Raw genomic sequence first — 25,006 nt, 5'->3', positions numbered from 1 at the left:
CGGTGGTTGGGCTGTATTTTGGCATGAAAAAGTTTTTTTATATTAGGGTTTTGGTATTTACAGCTCTGATACCATCTTGAATTATAGAGAGGAAAACTCTATCTTATTATTTTGCAATGGAGGTACAAGGTTGTATATATAGCAAAGATATGGCAACAGGTCTACCACAAAATCTGCTATAACTGTCAGAGAAAAAATCCCTAAAATCAAGGGAGGAAACAAGAAAGGAAAACTAGAGAGATAATAGGAAACAAATTTCCTTATCTCTTTATTTAAACCGTAGGCTAATAAAGGAAAAAATACAGGAAATAAAATAGGGAAACTAAATCCCTAAAGACTAAGAAATAAATCGGGAATTCAACAATAAAATTACCAAATTTTTCGTAGACACCATACTAATATCATAGGCTAATAAAACATGAAAATAACCCTAGATACTAATCCTAAACACTAAAATCGGCTCTTCTAAGCTTAAACTAAATAAAAACATGAAATATGATGACCCAATGAGAATGGTCCATGAAATGGTGCTCCTCCATACTCCGTCCAACGACTCTGAATGTCTTTTCCTCTAGAACACTCTGAAGGGTATGCTCGTGATGTCCTCATCACTAGAAATGTGTTCCTTTCCTTTGATACGATTTTTTGCTAATCCATAAAACATCCTAACTTCTTGGCATGGTCAGGGTAGGAGGTGTAGATTTGAGATACAAGGATTCAAATTTTACGAGAGCGGTTATTGCCAAAAAATATAAGGGTCATCGGTGATGTTGAAGTTGTTAGAGAAGATGGGTAGAAACCATATTGCAAGAATCTTACTTCTGGCATTGTATTTCAATCTAAATGATACCAAAAAAGAGGGATTGGGAGAAATTGAAGAAGGTTGAATATAGGTAGATGGGTTGGTTCCGCTGTTATGTGTAAATGGCTCCAAAAAATGCATGGATGTGGTAGCGTCTGGGACAGAAAAGGTTGACTTCTTGAAATCATGCTTAATGGGTCATTCTGGTAGTAGGAAGTTGACGTAAACGTTGTGCTAGAATGAGTGTTGGGTGAAAGGTCATCACGAGATTAAGGTTAAGAAATTTGCTTATACCTATTTGTCTTTCCTTGTAGGATGTCCTTTTGGAAGCACATAAAGAGTTTTGTTATTCTTATGTGATGGCACAAGAAGGTCAAGGTGTTGTTTGTTCTAGCTCTAGATTTGAAGGAGTCCACGTTTGTTTCTTTTGTGAGAGAAGTAAATCTTGGTAGCAACTTTGGGGGTTGAGCTTTTGGGTTTTCTGATTGAATCTTTGTTGGAACCAGGGTTCAGAGGTCAAGGTGTTCCAGCTCAAGTTTCGAAGGATTTTGTGTGTGTTTCTTCTATGAGAGTAGTAAATCTTGGCAACAACTCTCGGTTTTCTCAGCAATGTAGAATCCCTTGTAGAGAACTTGTAGTGGTTGGTCATTTATTCTTTCCTTATGACTTGAACTTGCTTAGAGGTAAGGGGTTTGATGATCTTGTGAATCCTTTTCTGGAAGCCAGGAAAGGTATGTGGACCAGTTTATTTACTTCTTTCTCAGTTGCTTTCTTCTAAATTCGTTTGTGTTCTTATCGCTTGGTTACCTGGTTTTTTTTGTTTTACCTTTTGTATAAGGATGGGCAAATTGTAAAAGTGAATGTCAAGCTTCAATGTTATGTAATTGTAACAATTTTCCTTTAATGAAAGATCCTTTTTTTTATGCATTTACAAAATTGCCAAGTTCCTTACTTTATTCTATTTTATTTTCTTTTAAAAAAAAGTGGAGTGGGAGCGTAAAATAACTTAAAAAAAAGGGATAAGGATTATGACGATTAACATGCACCATAGATAAAACATCATGTAGTTTATGCCCTAGGGGCTACAAAATGCCCAAAGGCTACAATTTCATGATAACGCCTAAAGGCTACAGAGGGAGGCGTCACACAAAGAATAAGAAGATACAATGAAGATGGAGACAATGAAACATCATAGACTCAAAAGTGGCTCTGAACCCAAAGATTTCACGGTGGCTAAATGATCATATAAGGGGCTAAATTTGCCTTTGAACTCCAAATTATCTTTAAGAGTGGTGACCTTTACCCGTTGCACCCCAAGCATAGTTTCTAAATGGCTCAGCTCTGTTCTGGTCGCTAGAAACTCTACTTATTGTCCTTGAATATTCTTTTCTACGACGGTGATCCCATTATCAAGCCGCTCTAAATCGTTAAAAGGCAACACAACAATCTCGTATTGAGCCCTCAACTATCCAATGCCAAACCCGATGCGCTCATTCGTACAAATTTTCCCACCCCATAAATCTAACTGATCTGGGGTGGTGTCATGCAGACTTGTGGAGGACATGGCTCACACTACCTTAAGCACCTCTAACACTAAATGAGCCACCACACCATCAAAGTATCACACTTCTCAAAAAATGTCTTGCACGGCATGTGCCCGCGTAACGCATGGATGGCCTTATAAAGATTTGCATCCTTGACTACAACAGTTATGCAGTTACCTTGACCCAAAATCGAGTCGTAGTCACCCCTTCATAGCTCGTGGAATCAGTTGCATAACCAGCAACGGAGGGACTATCTTGCAAAAAGGTTTGACTAATCGATATCTCGGGGGTCAGAATTCTCTCTCGAGCAATCCTGGTGGAAACATAGGCAACATATCTACCAAGCCATTGCCATTATCTCCCTTAACTGCGAGCCGACTATTTCTTGACTGAATGAAGTCAGTTGAGAAGCACCCACCACAACACTGGTGGTGATGCCTCATGATCCCCTACTTCATGCGAGGATGGAACATCCTCATCTACTCTGGGTAAGATTGCTCGACAGAAGGGCTCCACTGCTTGCATCTCTCGAGGGGCCATCAAAAGAGCCTATTGCTTCCAACAACTAATCATCTGTATGGTGCCCCAATCCTACGATACCATCGAGGTCATCATCGGGTACCTCAAACCCGACTACCTGCTGTGTGTTTTGAATCTTCGCTTTTGCGCAAGTATCAAACATTTCTTGATGTAACTTTAGGGGAATGTGATTTGAAGAATTGTTTGAACCACTACTAGTAGCTTGACGGGTTGGTCACTTAAACAAACTAGGCGAGGTGGAAAGAGCATCATCATTCCTAGAAGCGTCTAACAACAAAGGCGGGGCGGGGGGTTGAGTACTGTACAAAAGGAAATGTAGTCATCAATAATTACTTCAAAGTTTCCTTCCTTTTTAACAAGAAAAATAGAGAAAAAAAATGAAAAGAAGAGGAATTAGAAACAATGACACACCGTAGAAGGTAGAAATTCTAGAGGTTCACCGCCAATGCCCTAAACTCCTGATCGCCTTTGCCTCTACTAGCCAAAACTTGGAGCCGTTGAAGCACTGATGAGATATGGGGATGATTGGCAAGAACTCGACTGTGTTATTAGCCAGTGGAGGTGCCACCACAGGTGTTGTGACCTGCCTAACCTTTGGCCCGCTGAACTCTAGGGCGGTATGCACAATTTCGTTGTACCTTACGCTTCTTCGACGGTGTCGAATCTATATCGGCATCTGAAGAGGAGGTTGCCATCCCTTTTCCTTTCCCCCCTCCAAGTGGGATCTTGGTTAATTGTGGTAACTCTTAAGAGAAATTTTAAAGACCTTATCTTGTATGGCTTAGGCAAAGAGCTTGCAAAAGATCACAAATAGGCGTAAGTGTCGACCCAAAATTTTTATGCCTTATCATTAACGAAACACTGCCTGCCACCCTCAAGGAATGGTACAAAGTAAAATTTCAACCTCTCTTAAAAGGGATCCGGAGAAACGTAATGTAACAATGCAGAACTCACATAAATCTTCTTAGGTATGGCGCTCGGGAGACCTTGATTAAACCCACCCTGCTTAGCACATGATCGGGACTATGATAATCGATAGACCACTCTCCACTTAATAACGACACAACGTATCCTAGATGAGCACTCTTAAAAAGATCCACATGGCCCTCATAGAGATCCTCCCACTCCTTAAGGGAAAGACTCATCCTTGGGCATACATTCTTATTTGAGATACACTGGGCAATAATGAGTGGTATGGGTGATGCACCACCTCGGTGAAGTCATCAATCATAGTAGATAGGGAGGGACTTAGTGGCTCTCACACTAAGCCAACGCCACACCTGCGACTTTCTCTCGAAGATGCCTAAGTGGCGGCATTACCATCCTTAAGGTGGGCCCTTTTCTTCTCCTTGTCTTTGGTGGCACTAGAGAAGGGGCATAATCTGGGAAATGCTCCCATGCCCATAGTTGCAAAAAATTGGTTGATTAGAAGGAATGTACCATACAAAAACTGTTTGATATCCCCAAGTCCTCCACAAGTAACGGTAAGCATCGATAAAGGGTGCCAAGGAAAATGGGGCTAGAGGGGCTTGTCATCCTTGTGCGATCTTTACAACCAAAGGAAACAAAAATTCTTGAACCTTCTCATGGGGAGCACATTCAACCACGTGGCGGGATAACCAATAAGTCACAAACCCGACCAAGTGACATGTTTTCCTCCTTACCTCACACTTGTCCAAACTATAAGGCCTATTCCGACCCCAAAAATACCTTACCCACCTGACGAAATTTGCTTGCCTATAAGTCTCATTCTTCGTGCAAGCACTAACGTTGGGGTGCAAATTCTTCCTGGCTGCTACTTGTGCATCATTTAAATAACCCACGATCTATTTTTCTTCTGATGTCAACCTCAAGTCGCCTTTACAAACGTCACCCAATACGGGAAGCCCAAGGATCAAGAAAACATCCTCTAAGGTGATCGTAAGCTCTCCCCAAGCGCAAACAAATATATTTGTGGTGCTACACCAACGAGAAGCTAAATCTACTAAACTAGGAGCAATGTTGTCAAATGCAATTGCATATGCGAATATGTGATCGCATATGCGAATATGTGATCACATATGCCTTTTCCAAACTATATTTCATCACATATATAAAAGTATGCTATCTGCAAAATATGCGAGTGCATACTACGATATGCGATGGAATACTTTTTGGGCACAATTTTCTTTTTAGCATAAACTCATTTTTCTCTTATAAATATCCCACTTCTACCCCCATTCTTCTTTTACAACATCTCTTCTACCTTCTAATCTCTTTTACCCTCACAAAGCCTCCAATTATTAAATCTCATTACATGTTCTAATACAGTCTCTCATAATTTTGAATATTCTCATAATCTCTACTCTACACTATTACTCTAAAAGTTCTAGTCTCAACTAAACTTAAGCCACTCTCTCACTCTCAAGACTCGAAAGAAAAAGACAAGTACTTTATTGAAAATATTAGAATAGTTAGTTCTAGTTTGACTAATATTAGTTTATGCCTATTATTTTTCTGTAAGGGCATATATGTCCATTCACTTATTATTGGTTATAAATATATGCCAAGCTCTCATTATGAGACTTGACTTTTCTTTTCTAAAATTCTTCTTGGTATCAGAGCTAAAGAAAAAAACCTAACGCCACCTTCTTTGGCCCTTCCTCATCGTTTCTCCTCCTCCTCCCTTCTTCTTTTTCTACACTAATCGAAATCACCTAGCAGTAGTCTCATCCGGAGTTTCTCCCCTTCGGGGGTATTTTTTATTTTTTATTTTTTGATTCATATTCTCTTGATCGCATGTTGTGATAGAGACTTTATTAGCTTTACACATGCTGCAATAGAGATTTGCACTATGTTTTTTGCCCTACGTTAGGGTTTCTCTTTGCAATTAGCCCTAGTTCTGTTGGGTGAACTTTGATCATCCCTATAGGCCTTCGCTGTTTCTTACAGGTCCATACCTGCCCTGCAATCTGGTTTACAGGCCCCTACCTATGCTGTGATCAGACCTTTTGGACCCAATCTGACTTGCGACAACATCATACAACAACATACAATTGTTGAATACACTTTGATCAGCCCTACAGGCCCTGATCTACCATGTGACAGCAGCAGACAGGTGTTGGGTTCACTCTGATCAGCCTACAAGCGCTAGACTGCCTTGCGACAGCAGCATCAAGCTATTGGGTGCCTTGGATTAGCCTTATAGGCCCTGCGACATCAACAACAAGGGGTTAGGTGGCTTGCGATCAGCTGTACATGCCCAACGACAGTTGCAGCCAAGTGTTAGTTGCCCTTGTGATCAGCCTATAGGCCCTGCGACAGTAGCAGCCAAGTGCGTTCAGCCCTATAGGCCCTGCGACAGTAGCAGCCAAGTGCGTTCAGCCCTATAGGCCCTGCGACAACAACAACCATGTGTTAGTTGCCCTTGTGATCAGCCTACAAGCCCTGCGACAGTAGCAGAGGCTGTTTTTGTGACCTACGCCACCTCTACTTTAGTTGTCCTTCCCAACGACAGTAATAGTAGCTATTTTGGGTGTTGTCGACAACAATCAATAGTATTATTTGGCCTTCAACAGTACTAATACGGAAGATTTCCCTTCAATCCAAAGTTTCTTCCTGTTCATAGTGTGCAATGACAACGACTCATGAAACTAAGGACTCTACTTGAACCCTTGGGGCTAATTTCTCAGTCCAGCATATAACTAATGCCCCACTAGATGGTCGTAACTTTCAGATTTGGTCCTGGTCTGTGCGATTTGTAGTAGTGGAAAATCTGGGTGCCTGTCAGGTGTTATTTCTAAGCCACCCCTCACTGATCCAAAATTTGAACAATAGGAAATCGATAATTGCACCATTCTTGGATGGTTATTTAATTCCATGGAGCAACACATCTACAATATGTTTATGTATCATGAGACTGTCTCTTCTTTGTGGTCAGTTCTCACTCAGACATATGCACATGCTCGAAATGACTCGAGGATTTATGAATTTTACCGTGATATTGCTCAAGCTACGCAAGGAAATCAGAGTGTTGCAGATTATTTTGGATTCCTTCAGTCCCGTTGGGAGGAGCTCTCGCACTATGAGTCTATGGTTGAGTTGTCTGCCGAGGCAGTCAGGTATGTGGTCAAGAGGATTTCTTGACATCAGAAGTTGGGGAGTTCCAATAGTGACATCCCCGCTTAGTTTCTTACCTTAGGTTGGTTTGCCCTCTTAGTTGGAGGATAGTTGGGCTTGGGTGGGGAGTTCTAGTGGGATTTTCAGTGCCATCTTTTTATTCCCACTTGATTCGGTTGGGGAGCCCCCCTTTCTAGTTGTTTTGTTTTGATTTTCGATTATTCCTTCAAAAGTTGTTTTTCTTCTTATGGCGTGTGGTTTTGGATAAGCTTCTCACTATCGATTATCTTAGAACGATGGTTCTTGCGGAGTTTTGGTTTCTTTGTAGGTCTAATGGTGAATCAGTTAACCACCTTCTTTTCCACTGTGGGTGGCTCAACAAATTTGGTTTTCCTTTCTTGCTATGTTCAATATTTCTTTGTTTACCCCTCATTCGGTCGTGAACCTTCTGGATTGTTGGAGATCTACTGACGTTGTTAGTAAGGAAAAGATTCTTTGAAATTTCATTCCTTTGACTATCTGTTGGGGTTTGTGGAAAGAAAGAAATGGGCGCATTTTTTTAGGGAAGAAGAATTCTTTTCAGGAGATCTTTTTTAATATCATGGGGCTTTTGTTTTATTAGTGCAAGTAGTTTTAGAAGTTCATGGGATACCGCTTTTAGGATTTCTTGGTTAGATAGGAGCTTGTGTCTAGAGGGTGATATCGATCTGGTTTGTGGCAATGCTTGTTTGTAGTTTTTTTATATTTATTTATAGTTTTTTTGTTGCTTCTCTTCTTGTTTGTTTGTTTTTTTTGTTTTTTTTTTTTCCGTTTCTTTTTCCTTGTTTCCTTTTGAGGACTCCTTGTCCTCCTTCAATAAAATTTTGGTTATCATAAAAAAAAAAGAAGGGATGAGAAAAGGTGGAATTAATTGTTTTGAGTTTCCTATCATTTGTCGAATTCAATGACGCTTTAGGTGTTTGGAGAATTACACACGTATGACATGGTTATATTTGATGTAGGAGAAATATGAACTTTATTTCATTTTTGTCTAATTTCACTCAGAGATTGAAAATCATTTTGGTGCAAATGTGTGCATTCTTACATTTGATCATGATAGATAACATACATCAATTCTCTTTTGAAAATATTTATCTGACAATGATATTATACTTGAAACTTCTTGTGTGTCTATTCCTTAATAGAAGGGTATTTGTGAACGAAATAATAGACCCCTGATCGAAGTAGCTGAGGTATTGATGTTAAATATAAATATCCTTAAATGCTTCTTGATCAACCGCATGCCTTTTGCTCTAGGTATTTACGCCAGTGCATACCATGTTTTGTTGTGAAGCTTTACCACTATGGACTTGCAGTTCAGAAATTTACTGTCACTTTCCATGTCTACTACAGGTCAAAGCTTGGCTTCAGGCAGGAAAAGATGTGCGTCTAGGTGAGTGGAAAGCAGCAGATGTTGAGATTTTGAATACTTTCCAGTTGCTCACCGCCAAGCCTATTGTCTACTTGGTATGTTATATTTTCATTAAGAAATAGTGAAGATGATCTTTATGGCTGGATAAATTCAGTGTTGTTGATTACTTTCCTCTCTTTGATTTTAGTTTTAGAAAGAATTTGTTTTTTTGATAGGTAAAGAGAATTAAGAAGAAAAAAATTCAAAGTAGGAGGTCGAGATGACCATCCTATGGATTGCCAGAGAATAAAAATGAACAAGGGAAAAAAAACAATAGAGCTGGAGAACAAAAAAGAACTGACTTCTTGCTGCTCATATAATCCAACATGAACCCGAAATCATAAAACGGAAGCACTTAAACTTCTTATAGAACTGGCACAAAAAAAAATCATTGATAAATGACTAAGCATTTGCATGTAGGAACTCGGGAAGTGGAAGGTCCTTCCAAGTTTAACCTAGTCTAGTAAGTGACTCAGCATTTACCCCTAAGGTACTAGAAAAGGGGAAGGTATTCCCAATGACAACTTGATCTGGTCAATGATTGAGGGTCTACCTTGAAGTGATTTCGGAAAGTGTAAGGAGCTCTGATGCTTTATCCTATTCTGCTAAATAACTAAGTCTTTTTTACCTGGATGCACATGGAGCAGAAACTACTTCATCCAAGAACATGACTAAGTAAGGGCCCCGAAGATAACTACCAAGTATAGTAAATGAAAAAGTACATCCTTAAGGTACCTAAGGAAAAAGGCATCTTGTAAAGACATGGACACGCAATATCTCATCTGAGAGAGAGAAGCAAATGGGATTATGAAGGAAAGGGGTGCATCATTACAAATAATAAATAGTAAAACGCAGAGGAAAAAAAAAATCTTGCATGCTATACAAAAAAAGGTAGAGTTAGAAGCATTTATGAGAGGCGAAGCATAAAATGCAAAAAAAATAAAGAGAAGTATAGAAATCAAATCAATATTAGATACAATAAAGAAATATGAATATACAACAAAGTGCCCCCTCAACAAGTTGTACTTTTTTATTTTAATTTTAAGAAGATGCCTTAGAGGACTTTCATTTAAAAGGCAAAAAAAAAAAACAGTTAAAAAAACCCTACGCAATGGGTTGAAAATAGTGAGATTGGTAGAAGAGGCAACGATGTTAGGATCATCTCGAGTCGACAAGTTCACAACAACCTCCTCGATAGTAGGTTAAAATTGTAGCACTCAGGTATTAGACAAGACCACATTAGGTTGACTTCTAGGCTGGTCAACCTCCATGAGTTTAGCCTGCTTGTTTTCAGCAACTACCGGAGATTGTGTTTGGAGATGATCGTTACTACGTAGTTTGGGAAGGCCATTGTTCAGTCCTAGCTTGGTCCTACCCGAGAGATTCCAAGTTGGAGTGGATTGCCGACCCGTCAGACTGAAACAATTCATTAGCCTTGGCCTAGGTTCTATCCTAGGCTTCCTGAATGCAACATGCTTATCTTTCTAAAGTTTGTTTTACAACTTCTCAAGCATTCCTATGTCTTCTATCCGATCCTCTTCCCTTACTGCTAGGTAGTCGTCATCAACCTCCTTGGAACGATGTGGGTTGGTGGTTAGGGACTTGTGCAACTCCACCTCTTGACTCTTCAGTCAATCCCTCAACTACTCCAATTCTTCCTCCGTAACCTTCTTTTTAAGGGTGGGATGGGTTTGGGATAGCTGTTCCAGGTGATAGAGATTATCATGCTTCTTCACTTCCACTTCCAATTAGTAGCTTGAAAACTGTTTGATGACCTTGGTAAGGTGTTGGCAAGCCTCGATCTTGTGTAATTGTGACTGGGCAAATAAAGAAAATATGTATGACACATCAAAGTGAGTTCGTAAGTCCAGAATAAAAAAGGCTTTGGGTTAAGGAAATACCTTGGCCATCTCCTGATGCAACCTCATGAGTAGTTGCTCCTCAATAAGCCTTCCAACCTTTTCCAAATGTAGAGAAAGGCACGCCATCCCTTTCGAGATCTCTTTGTAGGATGCTTGGACTCTTCAGCTTCTGCAGGGCATGGTAGGTGTACACCCTCCCGATTAACCACCCCAGTTGGTTGAGATATGTGCGTGATACGGTTGGGATTGGAACAACATAGGCTGATCTAGGGGCTTGATAGGTCAAATGAAGGGGGCTAGGACAAAATTGTCTAGGTTAATGTCCATGTTGGCAATTGGGAATAGGTTGGTAGTTGGTAGAGGGTGTTTGGATGACTTGTTATGTTAGCATGATGGGAGAAGAAAGAGGAACGAGTTGGTGGACTGGTTCGACAAGAAGATGAACTCTATACCACCCGAGTAGTGTACCTTCTATGAGTAGTAGGAGTAGAAGTTGCTACATACCATTTGCAACAAAGAAACAAAATTAGCATTTAAAATACTAGATAAATAAAAAGGTTTCAGGGGGGGGGGGGGACAAATGAATAATTTACCTTGGAAAGTCCTTGGGACACAAAAGGCCAACACATGCTTCGGAGCCTAATTCCCCCCTTTGAATTGTTTTTTCTCAAGAATTCGATTAACAAATTGATAGAAGTTCCCAACAATTTTCTCAGGGCGTGGTGAAGGGGATTGAGAAGACTCCTTCCAAATGGGTTAAGGGGAAAAACAAACCAACGTTCAGCTAGCTTGCATTGATAAAGATCTTGTTGGTCCCTTGTTCAGACTTGTAGGCAGCCCAATGGAGATCTACTTTAGTAGGAATTTTGTACTTCCTCCTAAGTTCTAGTTTATTCACAACCGTGGAAATGGGAAAAAGTAAAGACGAGAAAGGGAACTAGAAAATGAAAGATTGGAATGACACATATTGAAGGTAGCCTAAAGAAGAGTTCTCTACCGAGGGAACCCCTATTTATAATAAAAGAATTTGGTAGGAATCAATCGGATGTTTACATGTAGTGAAAGCTTAACCATAAAAGACAATGACAAAGCTCATCATTATGACTCTTCGAACAGAGGTGCTCCGAGAAGTGTAATGAAAGCGTCTCCTCAAAAAGGCATATTGAATTGTGAAGTGACATGTGTCAGTATGTATCTTGGGGAGACAAAAAGCTATTCTTTATCCCTAGAGGGAGTTTATTTGGATAAAAATATGCATTCGATCATGATGAGATATATCAAGTTGGGTAGGAGAGTAGATACCTCGCAAAGATCTCTTGAAAGAGGAGAAATAGAGCTTGCTTGCCGTTGAAGGGTTCCAAACATCGGGTGGGCATTGTGTTGTTTTGTACCGATGAGAAATGCTTGGCAAAGATTAGGAAGAATGCTACTTCAGGACGGTGTATTATTCCACACGATATTTAACCGAGTCCACCCAATAGCCAATTGGCATGTTTTGTCTTCTTGGATGGGATGAGGGTCCAAAAGTGTAACGGTTGGTGTGAATCTCGGAAATGGATAATCATGGCTCCCTAAGATCATGGGGAAGACGTTATGGAAGAAAATTACCTAATAAAGAGGTGAGGACGACTTTATTTTGACTTTTGATCGTTCTCTACACTTCATATATATTGTAACTTGTGAATTGGAGACTCTGACAAGTACCACACCAGTGCCCGACAACAACGACGACATCTACCATGGATGTGAACTGTTGATCTCGAGGTGTTTGTGATCAGTAGAAAAATCAAACCACAAAGCTCAATAAGGTAGAAACATTTGTGTGGATACTTTATACTTCCTTGCCTACTAAGGACTCCTACTAACTTTGACTCCTACTGACTTTAGGACTACTATTATGATATACTAGTTTCAAATTCTAACAAACATAACCAGATTACAGAAAATAGAAAAAAGCCGATTCAGTGACCTGATGTCAGCCTTTATTGTGCCATCGTGGGGCTTCGTGCTCTCTTTTGTGGGAGGAAACATGTATGTGTGTGACATGATGTACCAAAACTCAGTGCTCTTTGCTGTACCCGCTTGTGTTAAACCTTCACTAGTATCTACGGAGGTACTGGAGGCCAATGGGGTCTGCTTCTACCTCATAAACTACATTGAACAAGAAATGAAGCTCTTGCACAAATGCCGTGTGGACTTGATAACTTTGTTAAGTTCAATTATCTTGTATGTGAATGCTGAAATCCTGAATCTCTGCGACATAATCTGATTCCTCATTGCAATTCTTTATAAATTACTACAATAAAATAAGGGCAAAGGGAGCTGCTCTGCTGCATCCAAAGTTACCACTCCAATCAAATCTAGGTTACCACTAGATCCTGGCAAACACTCTGGATGTCATTCTCCCACAAATATGTGGATTTAGAAAAATAGCAGTCAAAACTTTTGGAGAAGCTAAATCATTCGGGTTGTTTTGTCTGTTTTTCAGTTTTCTGAACTGGAGTTTCTTTATCTTCTTCCATTTTCAGTAATGATGTATTGACATCTTGATCATATTTATGCTTTTGTATGCAGGTTAACATGAATGAGAAAGATTATCAAAGAAAGAAAAACAAGTTTCTCCCGAAGATTCATGCCTGGTATGTCCATTTGTTTTATTTTCTTAAGCTTGTCATTGCCACATATTGTAGAAGAGTAGAAGAGATGAAAAAAAGATTGAAAAGTTGGGAGGAGTCCAACTTGGTATTGTCCACCTCCTCTATTACCATTTATATTAATAAACAAAAAAAAGATTATTCTGCCCTTGTGCACAAAAATGTATAAATAAATCCTATATTCTAGCACTCCCCCTCCGACATTCATATCATGCATACTCTGCTTGTTACACAAAACAAAAGAAAGTACCTTTGCTTAATGCTTTTGTAAACATGTCAAATTGATCAGCAGAGTAGATATATAGAGTAGAGTAACAAATTTCCTACATAGAATCATGTCAATAATGTAGTGGCAATCAACTTCAATGTGTTTCGTTTACTCATGAAACACCAAGTTACATACAATGAAAACAGTGCTATCATTATCACATTGCAATATCATCGGGTTAGGAGCATCGAAATCCATTTCTTGAAGCTAAGACTTCACCCAAATCATCTCATATGTTGTATGGACCATGTATCTGTACTCCGTGTCACACCCCAAAATCCTAACACACATCCCCATGATTAAGTGTTGGAATCACGAGATGTGAGATATTTCCCATACAATGATAAACACATATAATTCAACAATTTCAAACATTGATATGATATATCACAGCGAAAATATAACTAAATACAATACATTAATAAAAGCAACAATCCTATCTCATAACTCCCTTTATTTATATATAACAGAAAGAAATATTGGCACATACTTCCAAGAATATATGAACTTGCTATCTCATCATGAACCTAATACTCTATCTACTAAGGCTCACAACACACAAGCCTACTGATCCTGAAGCGACAACAATCATAAAGCTAATCATTGATCGTTGGGACTTCTTGAAACTAAAATGATTGGTAGGGTGAGTAACATAGGAGTTACCTAGTAGGAAACATATATTTTTAAATCATAGTCCTAGTATGCAGATTAATCACACAAATTCATTTGTAAACAATGCACGTTTATCAAAACATAAATCCATTTAAAAGATTTCAATAATTGTGAAAAAATAAAAATAAAACACGGTCAACTTTAAGAAATGGGTCAAATAAGTGGGTCGCTTTCTTGACTACTATAGACTGTTAATGATTATTGACTTGTCATTTTCGTCTATGCCAATTTGACGTGCATGACATGAAACTTTCATCTTTTTCGAAATATAAATCTTCTTTTAAAAAAAAATATTAAATGAAAAATAACAACCAAGTATGTGAGTTGAATACTCAGTTTATCACTCAACATAATACACCATCTTTTTTTTTCACTTCTTTTTTTCATTTCATTTATTTTCATGTTTAGCACGGCAATGAGCCAGAGCATTTCACTCTTTTTTTTTTCTCGTGTCTTACACAATACTCGAATCGAAATGGTCTCTCATATCTCTCTTTCATCTCACATCTCTCTTTTGTCACTTACATGACGTACGCTCAAACATCTCACTATTGGATACTTACTCCACATACACACTCAATTGAGAATCACGTTCTCACTAACATCATAAGTTATCACATCTCCAGTGTGACTTTAATATAAAGGAATTATAATCTCTTTTGAAAATCATTTTTTTTCCATCAATACAAAGTGAATAAAAACATTTTTTTTTCTAAATCACGATGAAATACAGGAGCGTCAAATATCTAATTTTTCATAAAATTTATTTTGTTCAGTTAATTAAAATCATCGAAAAACTTGTTATAATTTTTCATTCTAAGAGTCTTTCAAATTTTTTTTTTTTTTCACAACAATATTTCTATTTCTAAACTAAATGGTTAATCAATTAGCTCAGGATCTTGCTCTATTATTCCATTTGTTTTAGTAATAAGAAATATTATTGCTTTTATTCAAAACCAATTTTACAAGAAACACTTTTACGATTAAAACATTTTATAGGATTGTTTTGGTGCATCAACAAAATCTACTATAACATAAATACAACAATATATGAAAATTTTAATCTAACATGCATGAATTTGTTTTTGCATAATACATATATTGAACATAGAATTTGAAATAACTAATTTACTTTGAAACAAAAACATTTTTAAAATAAATCTATGACGACAATTATGAAATTTGAAGTTCCCTACCTCATTGGATTCAATTCTTAGCTTCAAACCTTGACATCCTGAATCTTTATTTAACTAGTCTAGCTTTCTATTCACTTATACTTCTTGACAAGATCAACACGTAAATTAAAAGCCAAGAGATAAACAACTTTAGGATTCGACTTCTCTCAATAGGTTTAATAGAAATGAATATGAATTAGCTCTTTATATATATATATATAGGAGAACGCTAACGTCTAAGACCCCATGGGGACATTAGCATTCTCCAACACTTTTTTTCCAATAATACCCCTATTCATCGTCTTTTAGTGAAAAAAATAGGGGTATATTGGTTTTGACATAATAAATGCTTGTTTGCATTGATTGCCAAATCATTTATTGCAAATAAGACATTTAATTCTAAAGATTAAATGCCCTTAACATTTATTATGTGAGAGACAAATATTTATTATGTAAATAAGCATTTATTACATAAAATGACTAATATACCCTTGTCTTTTTTAATAAAAGACAAAATGAGTTGGGGTATTATTGGAAAAAAAGTGTTAGAGAATGCTAGCATCCCCATGAGGTCTTGGACGTTAGCATTCCCCATATATATTCTTATTATATATATATATATATATATATATCTTCTTCTAAAATATCTTTTTGGATCAATTAATTTAATTAATCAAATCAAACTCACACAAAACTATGCTTCTTGACAGTTCTAAACCTATAAACAATACGTGATTGACTTACAAACTATCCCATCATAACTTTGATTAATAATCAACAAATTTTATAAAATTTATTCTGCGAGATACGTAATAAATTTTCAGGGTATCACCCGCCTCTATACTTTATCTAACATCTTTTTTAACATCATTATATGAAGAAGTTATTATCCATCAAGGTGTAATACCTAGATGTGGATTGTTTGTCAAAATGATTGTCGTCTCGTCTTCTATTAGAAAAATCGAACTTTCAATTGTTGATATGGTTTATATAATTTGCCTTTTACTTGGGGCTCATTTTAAATACTATAAGATACGCTACACAACACTTCATTGTGGTTGTCGATATGCATGCATAAACTAATTCACAAATCAAACTGCGAAGGTAATATCTATATGAGTTATAGTGAGATAAATCTGCTTCCCTACTAGCCATCGGTATCGTCTAGCATCATTGTACAAATCCCATTGATCACTCTAAAGATTGTAATCCATAAGAATATCAATGGGCTTAGAACCCAACATACATGTTTAACATGTCTGTGACATATTTCCCCTATTAGATAGTAATACTAGCATTATACCTCGCAGCCTATATGCTAGATAGAGAAGGGAATCATGATCCTTGCTGTGAGCATGGTGGCACAAATAGGTTTTTAGCATTACAATCCTATCGGTGGCGCTCTTAGAGAATAATGTCATCCATATACACTAGAAGGATGGTCACACCAATAGAGGTGTAACGAACAAACACCAAGTGATCAAAGTGTGCTTACTAAAATCATATTGCCTTAAACTATCAAACCAAGCTTTTAGAGATTGCTCAATTCATATATTATTTTTTACAATCGACAAACAATGTTAAGCTTTTTGCTAATCAAACAACATGGAGGTGGTTGTTGATACACTTACTCTTGTAAACCACCATTCAAGAAGACATGTTTTTATGTCTAATTGATATAAAAGCCAGTCCATAGAGATGACCACAAATAAAAGAACCCGAACAAATTTAAGAAGTGTAACATGTGAAAAAGTCTTAAAGAAGTTTATAGCCTAGGTTTGCGATGTAGATAGGCTTGCCAACACTTATCTCAATGCCTATGATCGAGTTAAGATGCATCGAATGAATAAGCAACATTGACTGAGTCAAATCAGTCAAAATCGAGTCAACTTAGTTTGACTAACTGAGTCAACTTAGTCCCATCTTTGACTAGTCTACTAGACTTGGTCCAACTTTTCTTCAAGAATCGTTCTTTTATTGAGTTTCTATTTTTTAAATTACTTAAGTAGTTCTAGTTAGTTTCTTTTTCAATTCTAGTAAGTTTCTTTTCCTAGTTAGTTTCTAATTTGTTTTATGTCTCTATTCTTCTCTAAATTCGTTTTTATTCTTTAGGTTATGAATAAAAGTGCGTTTAGGTGTCCAAATTGAGTTCTAATAGGATTTGAAGGTTAATAATATGTTATAGATAGATTAGAAAGTAACTTTTTAGTATTTTATAAGGTTCCTAAGTTGTTAGGAGGGAGTTATCTATATAAGGAGCTCCAATAAATAAATTTAGCAGTTAGTTTTTTTGGAGATTGATTAATAAAAGAAAAAGAAGACTTTTTATCCTCTTGGTGTTTTTTTTTTTTACCATAAGAACTCAATATTGGTTCTTAATTTTAGTGTTTGCGATTGATTTCCATTAATCTCAGATTTAGATTGAACTTTCTTGTCTATGTTGCTTGACATAGAGATTCTTCATTACTCCTAGTTCTTGGGATTTCACCTTAGAACCTGATTTTTATCATAAACTCTGGGTTTGTGTGTACTCTACATTGGCAACAAATGTTCCATCAAGTAGAGATGATTCTTGATGGTGTATATATACCCGTCGGCAACCCATTGTCTGTTTACCTGGCATAAAATGCACAGTTTTATATCCATAGCTTATTTCTATCTTGATGAAGACAATACCCGTTGCTAGTATTTATAAATAGACAAAAAATAGAACCAAAGCAAAACTAAGAAATAATGAGGTAACCCGATGAAAAAAGTCAAAATCAGCCAATGGATGATAAGTCTAAGAACGATACCTTTACGTAGAGCAATGTGTAAGTCAACAGAAAGATCCTTAGTGATAGGAGGGGGATGGAGGTTTAGGCACTCTAGCTGATGTAGACTACAAGATGTACTTCTTGTTATAGATTTGTAGAAGCAATGGTTATGGTTGTTCCACATATGTAGTATCAATGGAAAGAAGTAAATAAATGGTACAAGAAATGGAATTCTCCTCCTGAACTAGCAAATATGTTAGTATTATACACTGACCATCAAGAGAAAAAAAAACTACTTTAAAGAAAGTAATATCAACAGTAACTTAAAATCGTCGAGACATGGGGCAATTGATAGCCTCTTTGTGTACAAGAATATTCCAAAATATACATTTGATCGCTCGCGGAGAAAGATTATCACAATCACATTCTAATTTTTGTACAATAGAAACACAACCAAAATGCGTGGAGCAAGACCAAAAGAAGGTAGATTGAGGATGAATACATAAAAAATAATACCCACCTTCTAGAACAGACAATGGAAACATGAATAAGCACATTATCTCCCCTATAAACTCTTCAAAACATGTATAGTGATCATTAGGGTATGGGCAACGTCTAGCAAATATCGATGTTTGACCACATCATTTTGTCGAGATGTTTATATGCACAAGAAGTATGGTGTATGATGCCATTTTGGGTACAAATGACTTGCTATTCCTATTTGCTATATATATTCAAAAGCATTACCAGGTCTAAGGATACAAAGTGATGTACTAAACTGAATAACACTCTTTATGAAAATAACTCAAAGTGATCTTTCATCAGAAATAACAATTCCATTCTACAAAATCATAAATAAAACTTAACTAATTATAAAAAATCATACATACTCTTGACTCTAGCGAGATCCCACGTCTTTATGAATAACATCAAAAGGATTTGACTTACTACTATCTACACATTTGGAAAATGATGTAAGGTATTTGTCCAGTTTGCAAGCTTCACGTTCTGAGATTGACATAGGATTCATTGCAACACGGCTTTGAGGTCGTGGGTTCTAGTCAGTTTGCAAGTGTTAAGCCTCACACTGTTCAAGCTTGCTGATGGAGTTCAATCAGAATTCAATTTAGTAATCCGTTGCGAAGATACTTTTTCTTTTACCTTGCTATCTACCCCGGACTGAAACCTCAGACAACTACATCTATTAACATAGGCACAATGTTTATTTCAATTTCTTTGGAATAATATAATTGGAATTTCATCCATTCGTAAGGATTGTCATTGCAGTCTTGCAATAATCAACTTCATTCATTCTTAAAGGCTTGACTGAGGAATATGGGTGTTCCGAGCTTAAGAAATTTTGCCACTCTGTCTCATCAAGGTCTAAAGAAATATTTTAACAAGAAATGCTGCGACTCTCCCGTTTCATATTTCTACGGAACTTATGCTTACCAAAGACATTCTTTTTCCTCCATTAAGCATAATTATTATTATTTTTTTGGCAATATACCTAGTATCCAGTGAACACAAAAGATTTGTACCTTTACTGAATTTTTTTCCTACCCTAATGCTATTTTGAGATCTCTCTTTTATTGGAAGAAGTCATACTTGTATTAATTTTTCTAGGGTGCAACAGCATGGCGGCGAGCCAATTATCCCTTTTAGCTGTGTTTTAGAAAGGAATCTTGCTGATTTACCGGATGATGAAGCTGCAAAGTATTGTGAGGAGAACACGGTACAAAGGTCAGTTGAATCCTTGTTATAATTTTTCCTTGATGGGGAATACATGATTGACTGGAACATTACACTAGAACTAATATTGATTCTTTTTTTAAAATTATGTTTAATGCTTTGTCTTCTTTTAGTTCGTATGTGTTCGTATCCGCTGTTGGTACCTTAATCCATGTTCATTTGGTCATCCTTTCTCTCTTCTAGAACCTTCAATTTGCACATTCCATCTGGCTGGGGCTGTAATTGGATTTTGTTGCACATGAACAAACCATCTCAGTTGACTTTCCCCTAATTCGTATGTCTTCATATAAGTTGTTTTTATGTTCCAATTCCTTGTAACATATATGCTGTTGTTATTGGTTTATCTTAACGTGTTTATTCGGTTTTGAGAACTGTAGCATGTTTCATTCAGATGCAGTCTTGCTTGCCTGATTCATGTTTGACTAATGACCATTGTGCCATATATACATAATAAGGGGCTACTTGCAATAGATGAGTACTAATCGGGTAAGCCAAATGACATGATCTGAATTTCATCCACCCTTCCAAAACAAATAAAAAAGAACTAGTAAAAGCCAATTTGATCCATGAATAAGCCAAAACAAATTGATTGCTAAAAACCCTCGATGGCTGAGAACTTTGAAAGTTTCTAGAAGATCGAATACTTGAAGAAGGTAAAACTATGTTAAAGAAGATGGTCTAGTCCTATCTCAAAGAAAGATGAAGCTTTTCCAAACGAAAATTCAATTTTTTGGATATAAAATAGAAAAAACAGACAATTACCCCCAATTAATAGAGTAATTCAATTTGGTGACAAATTCCATGATGAAATAACAAATAAAAAACAATTACAAAGATTTCTAGGCTGTTTGAATTATGTTCTTATATTCGTTAAAGACTTTATTGTTGAAAGAAAATTTTTACAAGATAGACTTGAGAATTTTTTTTAAGAAACCTTGGGAGTATTGAGCACTAGGGGTGCACATGGTTCGGATTGGTTTGGATTTTGTCAAAATTGGAACCGAGCCAAACATGATCGGTTCTACAAATTTGGAACCGAACCAATCTAATTACCCTATAGAACCGAACCAATCCAAACCAACCTTGGTTCGGATTGGTTTGGATCGGTTCTCGGTTCCTATATTTTCAAAATAGAAAAATTAGTATTTTTTCTTTCAAAAGAGGAACCCTTTGGATCAGATCATAAATAATGCCTATTTTTAAAATGAAAATGATTTTATGATTAAATTCTGACTGAAATCTGTAAAAATTGAAAATTATAGGAAGCTCAATGAGACTAAAAAAAAATTAAAATTTTAAAATTGGTATTTTGGATGGATTAGTGAGGAAACTAATCTATAAATGGTAGACTAACGTATCCAAGCCTAGGTTCGTATAGTATATTTCATTTTACAAATATGGCATAAAGGTTCTCGTAAAAAAACAAGGAATCAAACTCTTTCAAAAAGTTTTTCCATAAATGGGTTGATTCATTTTAGAGTTGAGAGAGAGATTTGTGTACATTTTTTATGAGTTTTTGTTAAAAAAAAAATAGAGGAGATAAAGTTGAAGACTTTGATGAGTTACCTCTACGTAACACATATATATTTATATATATATTATAATAAATACTTCGGATTAGTTTGGTTCTCGGATTGGTTCGGTTCTATTATAGCCCTAATCTGGAACTGAACCAAATCAATCGTATTTTTTAATATACAATCTGTACCCGAACCAAACCATGTTCAATCTGAACCAATCCAATCCAAAAGGCTTCGGATTGGTTCGGTTTTCGGATTTACCCAATCCAATGTGCACCCCTATTGAGCACACCAAAGCTGTTCAAGAAATAAAACAATGTAAAGTTTCTTTCTTGCCTCAATATACCTTATATAAATTTCCAAAAATTATCCAAACAAATGTCTTTGAAATTGGATATGGAGGTATTCTCCTCCAAGTTCAGCCCTCACAAGAAGAACTGGTGTAGTTAAGGGCGAGAGGCACAAAGGGCTCTTGATGCTTGAGGCTCAAGGCACAAGGCGAGGCGCACGTTTGAGTAAGGCGAGGCGTAATAAAATTATTAAAAAAATAGTGAAGGATGGATTCTAGATATAATATAAAATTATAAATATGAGTTTTATAAACAAGTTAAAATATTCAACACTTCAAGAAGGAGAAAAATGATCAACAATAGTAGAAAAAATAGTAAGGAAGAAGAAGTATAAGCATGCAAGCAACATGTGTTGTTGCTTTTACGACACAACAACTGGGTGGGTTTGAGCCTAACTTGATTGAGCCGTAACCTGACCCTAAAGAGGCAAGCTCTACCTTTAACCAATCCTATACCCTTATTGGGCCTAGGTAATTTCCAAAATCAAATTCCATTTTCTTATCTCTCTTCATCGTCCTGCATCACTAGGTCAACAAAGCTCTAACCTGGCCCTAATAGGCTTGGGTGGAATAAAATGATAAAATATAAATTAAATTATTTTAATAATAAAAAATGTACTTTTCAAATAAATCTTTTTTTCATGTAAAGATTATAAAATCATTTATGAAATTGGTGTCCCACTTAAATAAAATACATCTATTTTATTTAACTTTTAGTGAGGCGTGCTCCTTGCGCCTTGCTATGCCTCATTAATACTGTCCCACCTCACATGTATTAAGGCACCATTGGGCCACCCCGCCTTGAGGCGCGCCTTAGGTGCACTAAGGCGCATGCCTTGACTACATTGAGAAGAATAAATAGTTCGATTTCTATTGGAACTTGGAACCCCACTCCACAAAATTACTCTACAGTTAAATAAGAAATCCTAGCGATAGTTTTATCTATACTCAAATTTCAAAGTGATATTTTGAATAAAAAAATTCTTTTAAAAATCGATTGCAAAAGGATGTAAAAAATTTAGCCTCAAATTTTTTTTTTCTAGATGACAAGCTTTACTTTCCATGTTTGATTTTGAAACTGAATTTATAAATGATTCAAAAAAATCTCTTACTGATTTATTGGCCCATGAATTCTTACAGAAAAATGTGCTATTAGATCTATCTTTCAAAAGACAAAGTCAAAAATCCGAAGGTTCAAATTCCCTATGATCCTTCATTTTCTCTCAAATCTGACTATCTATCCAAAGCTGACACCTTTTTTTTTATCTAGATTGCCATATGTATTATAATCTTTTGATTTCTCAAATTCCGTCCCAACTTTTCCCAATTAAGCACTTTAATTCTAAACAATCAAACATTTTTTCCAATTTCTATGAAGCTATTTTTACACAATCTCAAAGTGCTGTAATAAATAAATACAGAGAAAGATGGTGAAATTACCTTTTTAAAGCTTAAAATCCTTCATATCCTTTCTCCTCGAGAATGGATGTTCCCTTTCATTTTAATAAATTTGTCCAATACAGAACATCAAATTCCAAACTGGTTCTTTGCTAATTGGTGGTTATTTTATGGGTCCATGTCTCATGTCATTCCAATTACTCTTTTAGATCAATATAATTTTTTTTCTTTTTCTTCTAAACTCAATAATGATGATCATGCCTATATTAATATGGTCTCCTTTTGCCTAAAATGGTTATCCATGGATTATCGGATGAGATTATTTGAAAGAAATATTTGAGTCAATCCCATCTTTGTTCCGTTGCACTTGGGTTAATTGGTGGTAGAAATTTGATTTCACTAGACTAAAAGAATTTCAAAAGTCTCAGTTTTTGACCTTCATCAATCTTTCCAAATAAAGTCTTCTAGTTTAAAATCTCCCACTTCCAAATCTTCTAAATTCATACCTCACAGACTTCTAAATGTTTTCCTCTAAAAAATTTTCTCTAGTACTTTAAGAATTGAAACGTATGTTTGAAGATATGAAGGCTCTCAGAGACTCAATATTTGTCAAAGCTTCAAGCTCTGAGTTAACTCAGCCGCTTGACAACCGATTCACAATTATTTTTAAAGACCAAAATAATAGCCAAATATTCGCAAAAGTTTGTCATATTAGCAACAGAAGCTTGACACCTCAACAAAGCCATATGGGAATCATATTGCCTCAGCTATGTTAAAAGCTCCAAAACAATATCTTGGTAACTAACGCAATCTTTAGAAGTTTTTTGTCGGTTTCTCATTGTAAAAATATAAATAGTAATTATATGATTGTTACAGTTGTAATAATTGTAAACTCCATGTTAAAGAAGATGACATCCTCGAAAGGATCTGTTTCTTATTCATATTGCGAGTTTCTTCTATTGGCAAATTTAGTTGATTGACTTTTGTTTTTGAAATATTTTTAAATTTGTTAGCAAAATGTCCTTCCTTTCCACGTTTAGCAGATTTTGTTGTTTTATATTTTTTTTGTTTGGATTTTTTTATTATAAATTCTTGGTAAATTATTACTTTTAATGTTTGAAAAATGTTTTCATCTTGTAAATCTTCGTGGTGTTTTTTGAGTTTTTCTTTTTGAAGAAGTTATTATGGGATCAAAACCAAATGGATAACAGAAGTCTCCTAATTCTCTTTTGGCATTTGATTTTTGATTCTATTTTTGTAGCTTATGGTCAGAATATAATTTTAGGCCAGTAGTATTTATTGATTGTATTTTCGCCATAAGTAAAATAATCATAATTATGAGTCTATATCTTTCTTTTAAATTTTGTCTTACCTTTTTCTACAAAAGCGGGGTAGTCCTGCAATTTATTTGTCTTTTCAAAATGATTCATTACTTTGAGATAATCTATATAACTTCGATAAAAATTCTTATACCAATGAAAATCTGTTAAGGTATGAAATTTGAGATTGATTAGTTACGTAATTTGTTTCTTCAATAGCTTGATATTTTTCTGTAAAATGATGGAACTATATATATATATCTTCATTTTCATTTTTTATTGGTTCACCTTGTTCATCTCATTTGGTTGCATTTAAAGTTTCGTCTCTTTGATTTTGAAGTAAATAGTCATTCTACCAACCATATAATTGGTCAGAAAAGCCAGTGCCAATGGCTAAACAATATTCTTTTGGGAGTGTTTGTACATATAACTAGCATTAGCATATGTAAGCATTTGATTTAAAATGTCTAAGATTTGGTATTCAGATAGGTCATCTATATTCCATTCATAGAATACATTTCCATCAAAATGAATTGAGGATTTTTTGATTCTTCAAATTGAAGTCTTCTATAATATTTTTTATTGGTAGGTATTGATTTTTTGGCCTAAATATCTTATTTAAGTCAGGATTATTTAGACATCATTGTATTGAATTTTTAGAAATAGAATTCTCGGAAATTAATTTTTCATTATCAGAATTAATAATTTGATTAGTATCTTGATTGAGAACATTGATTGTTGTTTTGTCATTCTAATTTGATAGTTTTTTGGTTAATTCTTCAAGGAAATTAGAAGATATTGTTTTAGGAGGAGTTAATGTTTCATAAATAAGATTTTCAGAGAATAA

The 25,006-nt window shown here is 35.8% G+C and overlaps 1 protein-coding gene across 1 annotated transcript in view; it reads left to right on the top strand.

Annotated features, from left to right (window-relative positions):
- Nucleotides 1-25,006, top strand: part of LOC147388022 (GTP binding protein) — a 68,808-nt gene that overhangs the window by 20,267 nt on the left and 23,535 nt on the right. The window contains exons 6-8 of the mRNA XM_086420204.1: nt 8,377-8,490; nt 12,871-12,935; nt 19,448-19,564. Coding sequence (XP_086276330.1) covers nt 8,377-8,490; nt 12,871-12,935; nt 19,448-19,564 — 296 coding nt within the window. The remainder of the gene's footprint in view (nt 1-8,376; nt 8,491-12,870; nt 12,936-19,447; nt 19,565-25,006) is intronic.

The sequence above is a fragment of the Akebia trifoliata genome, chromosome 13 (genome assembly GCF_017979445.1).
Source record: "Akebia trifoliata isolate Shusen 1 chromosome 13, ASM1797944v1, whole genome shotgun sequence".
In the NCBI taxonomy this organism is placed as follows: domain Eukaryota; kingdom Viridiplantae; phylum Streptophyta; class Magnoliopsida; order Ranunculales; family Lardizabalaceae; genus Akebia; species Akebia trifoliata.
This window is presented reverse-complemented; position numbering and strand designations above follow the sequence as displayed.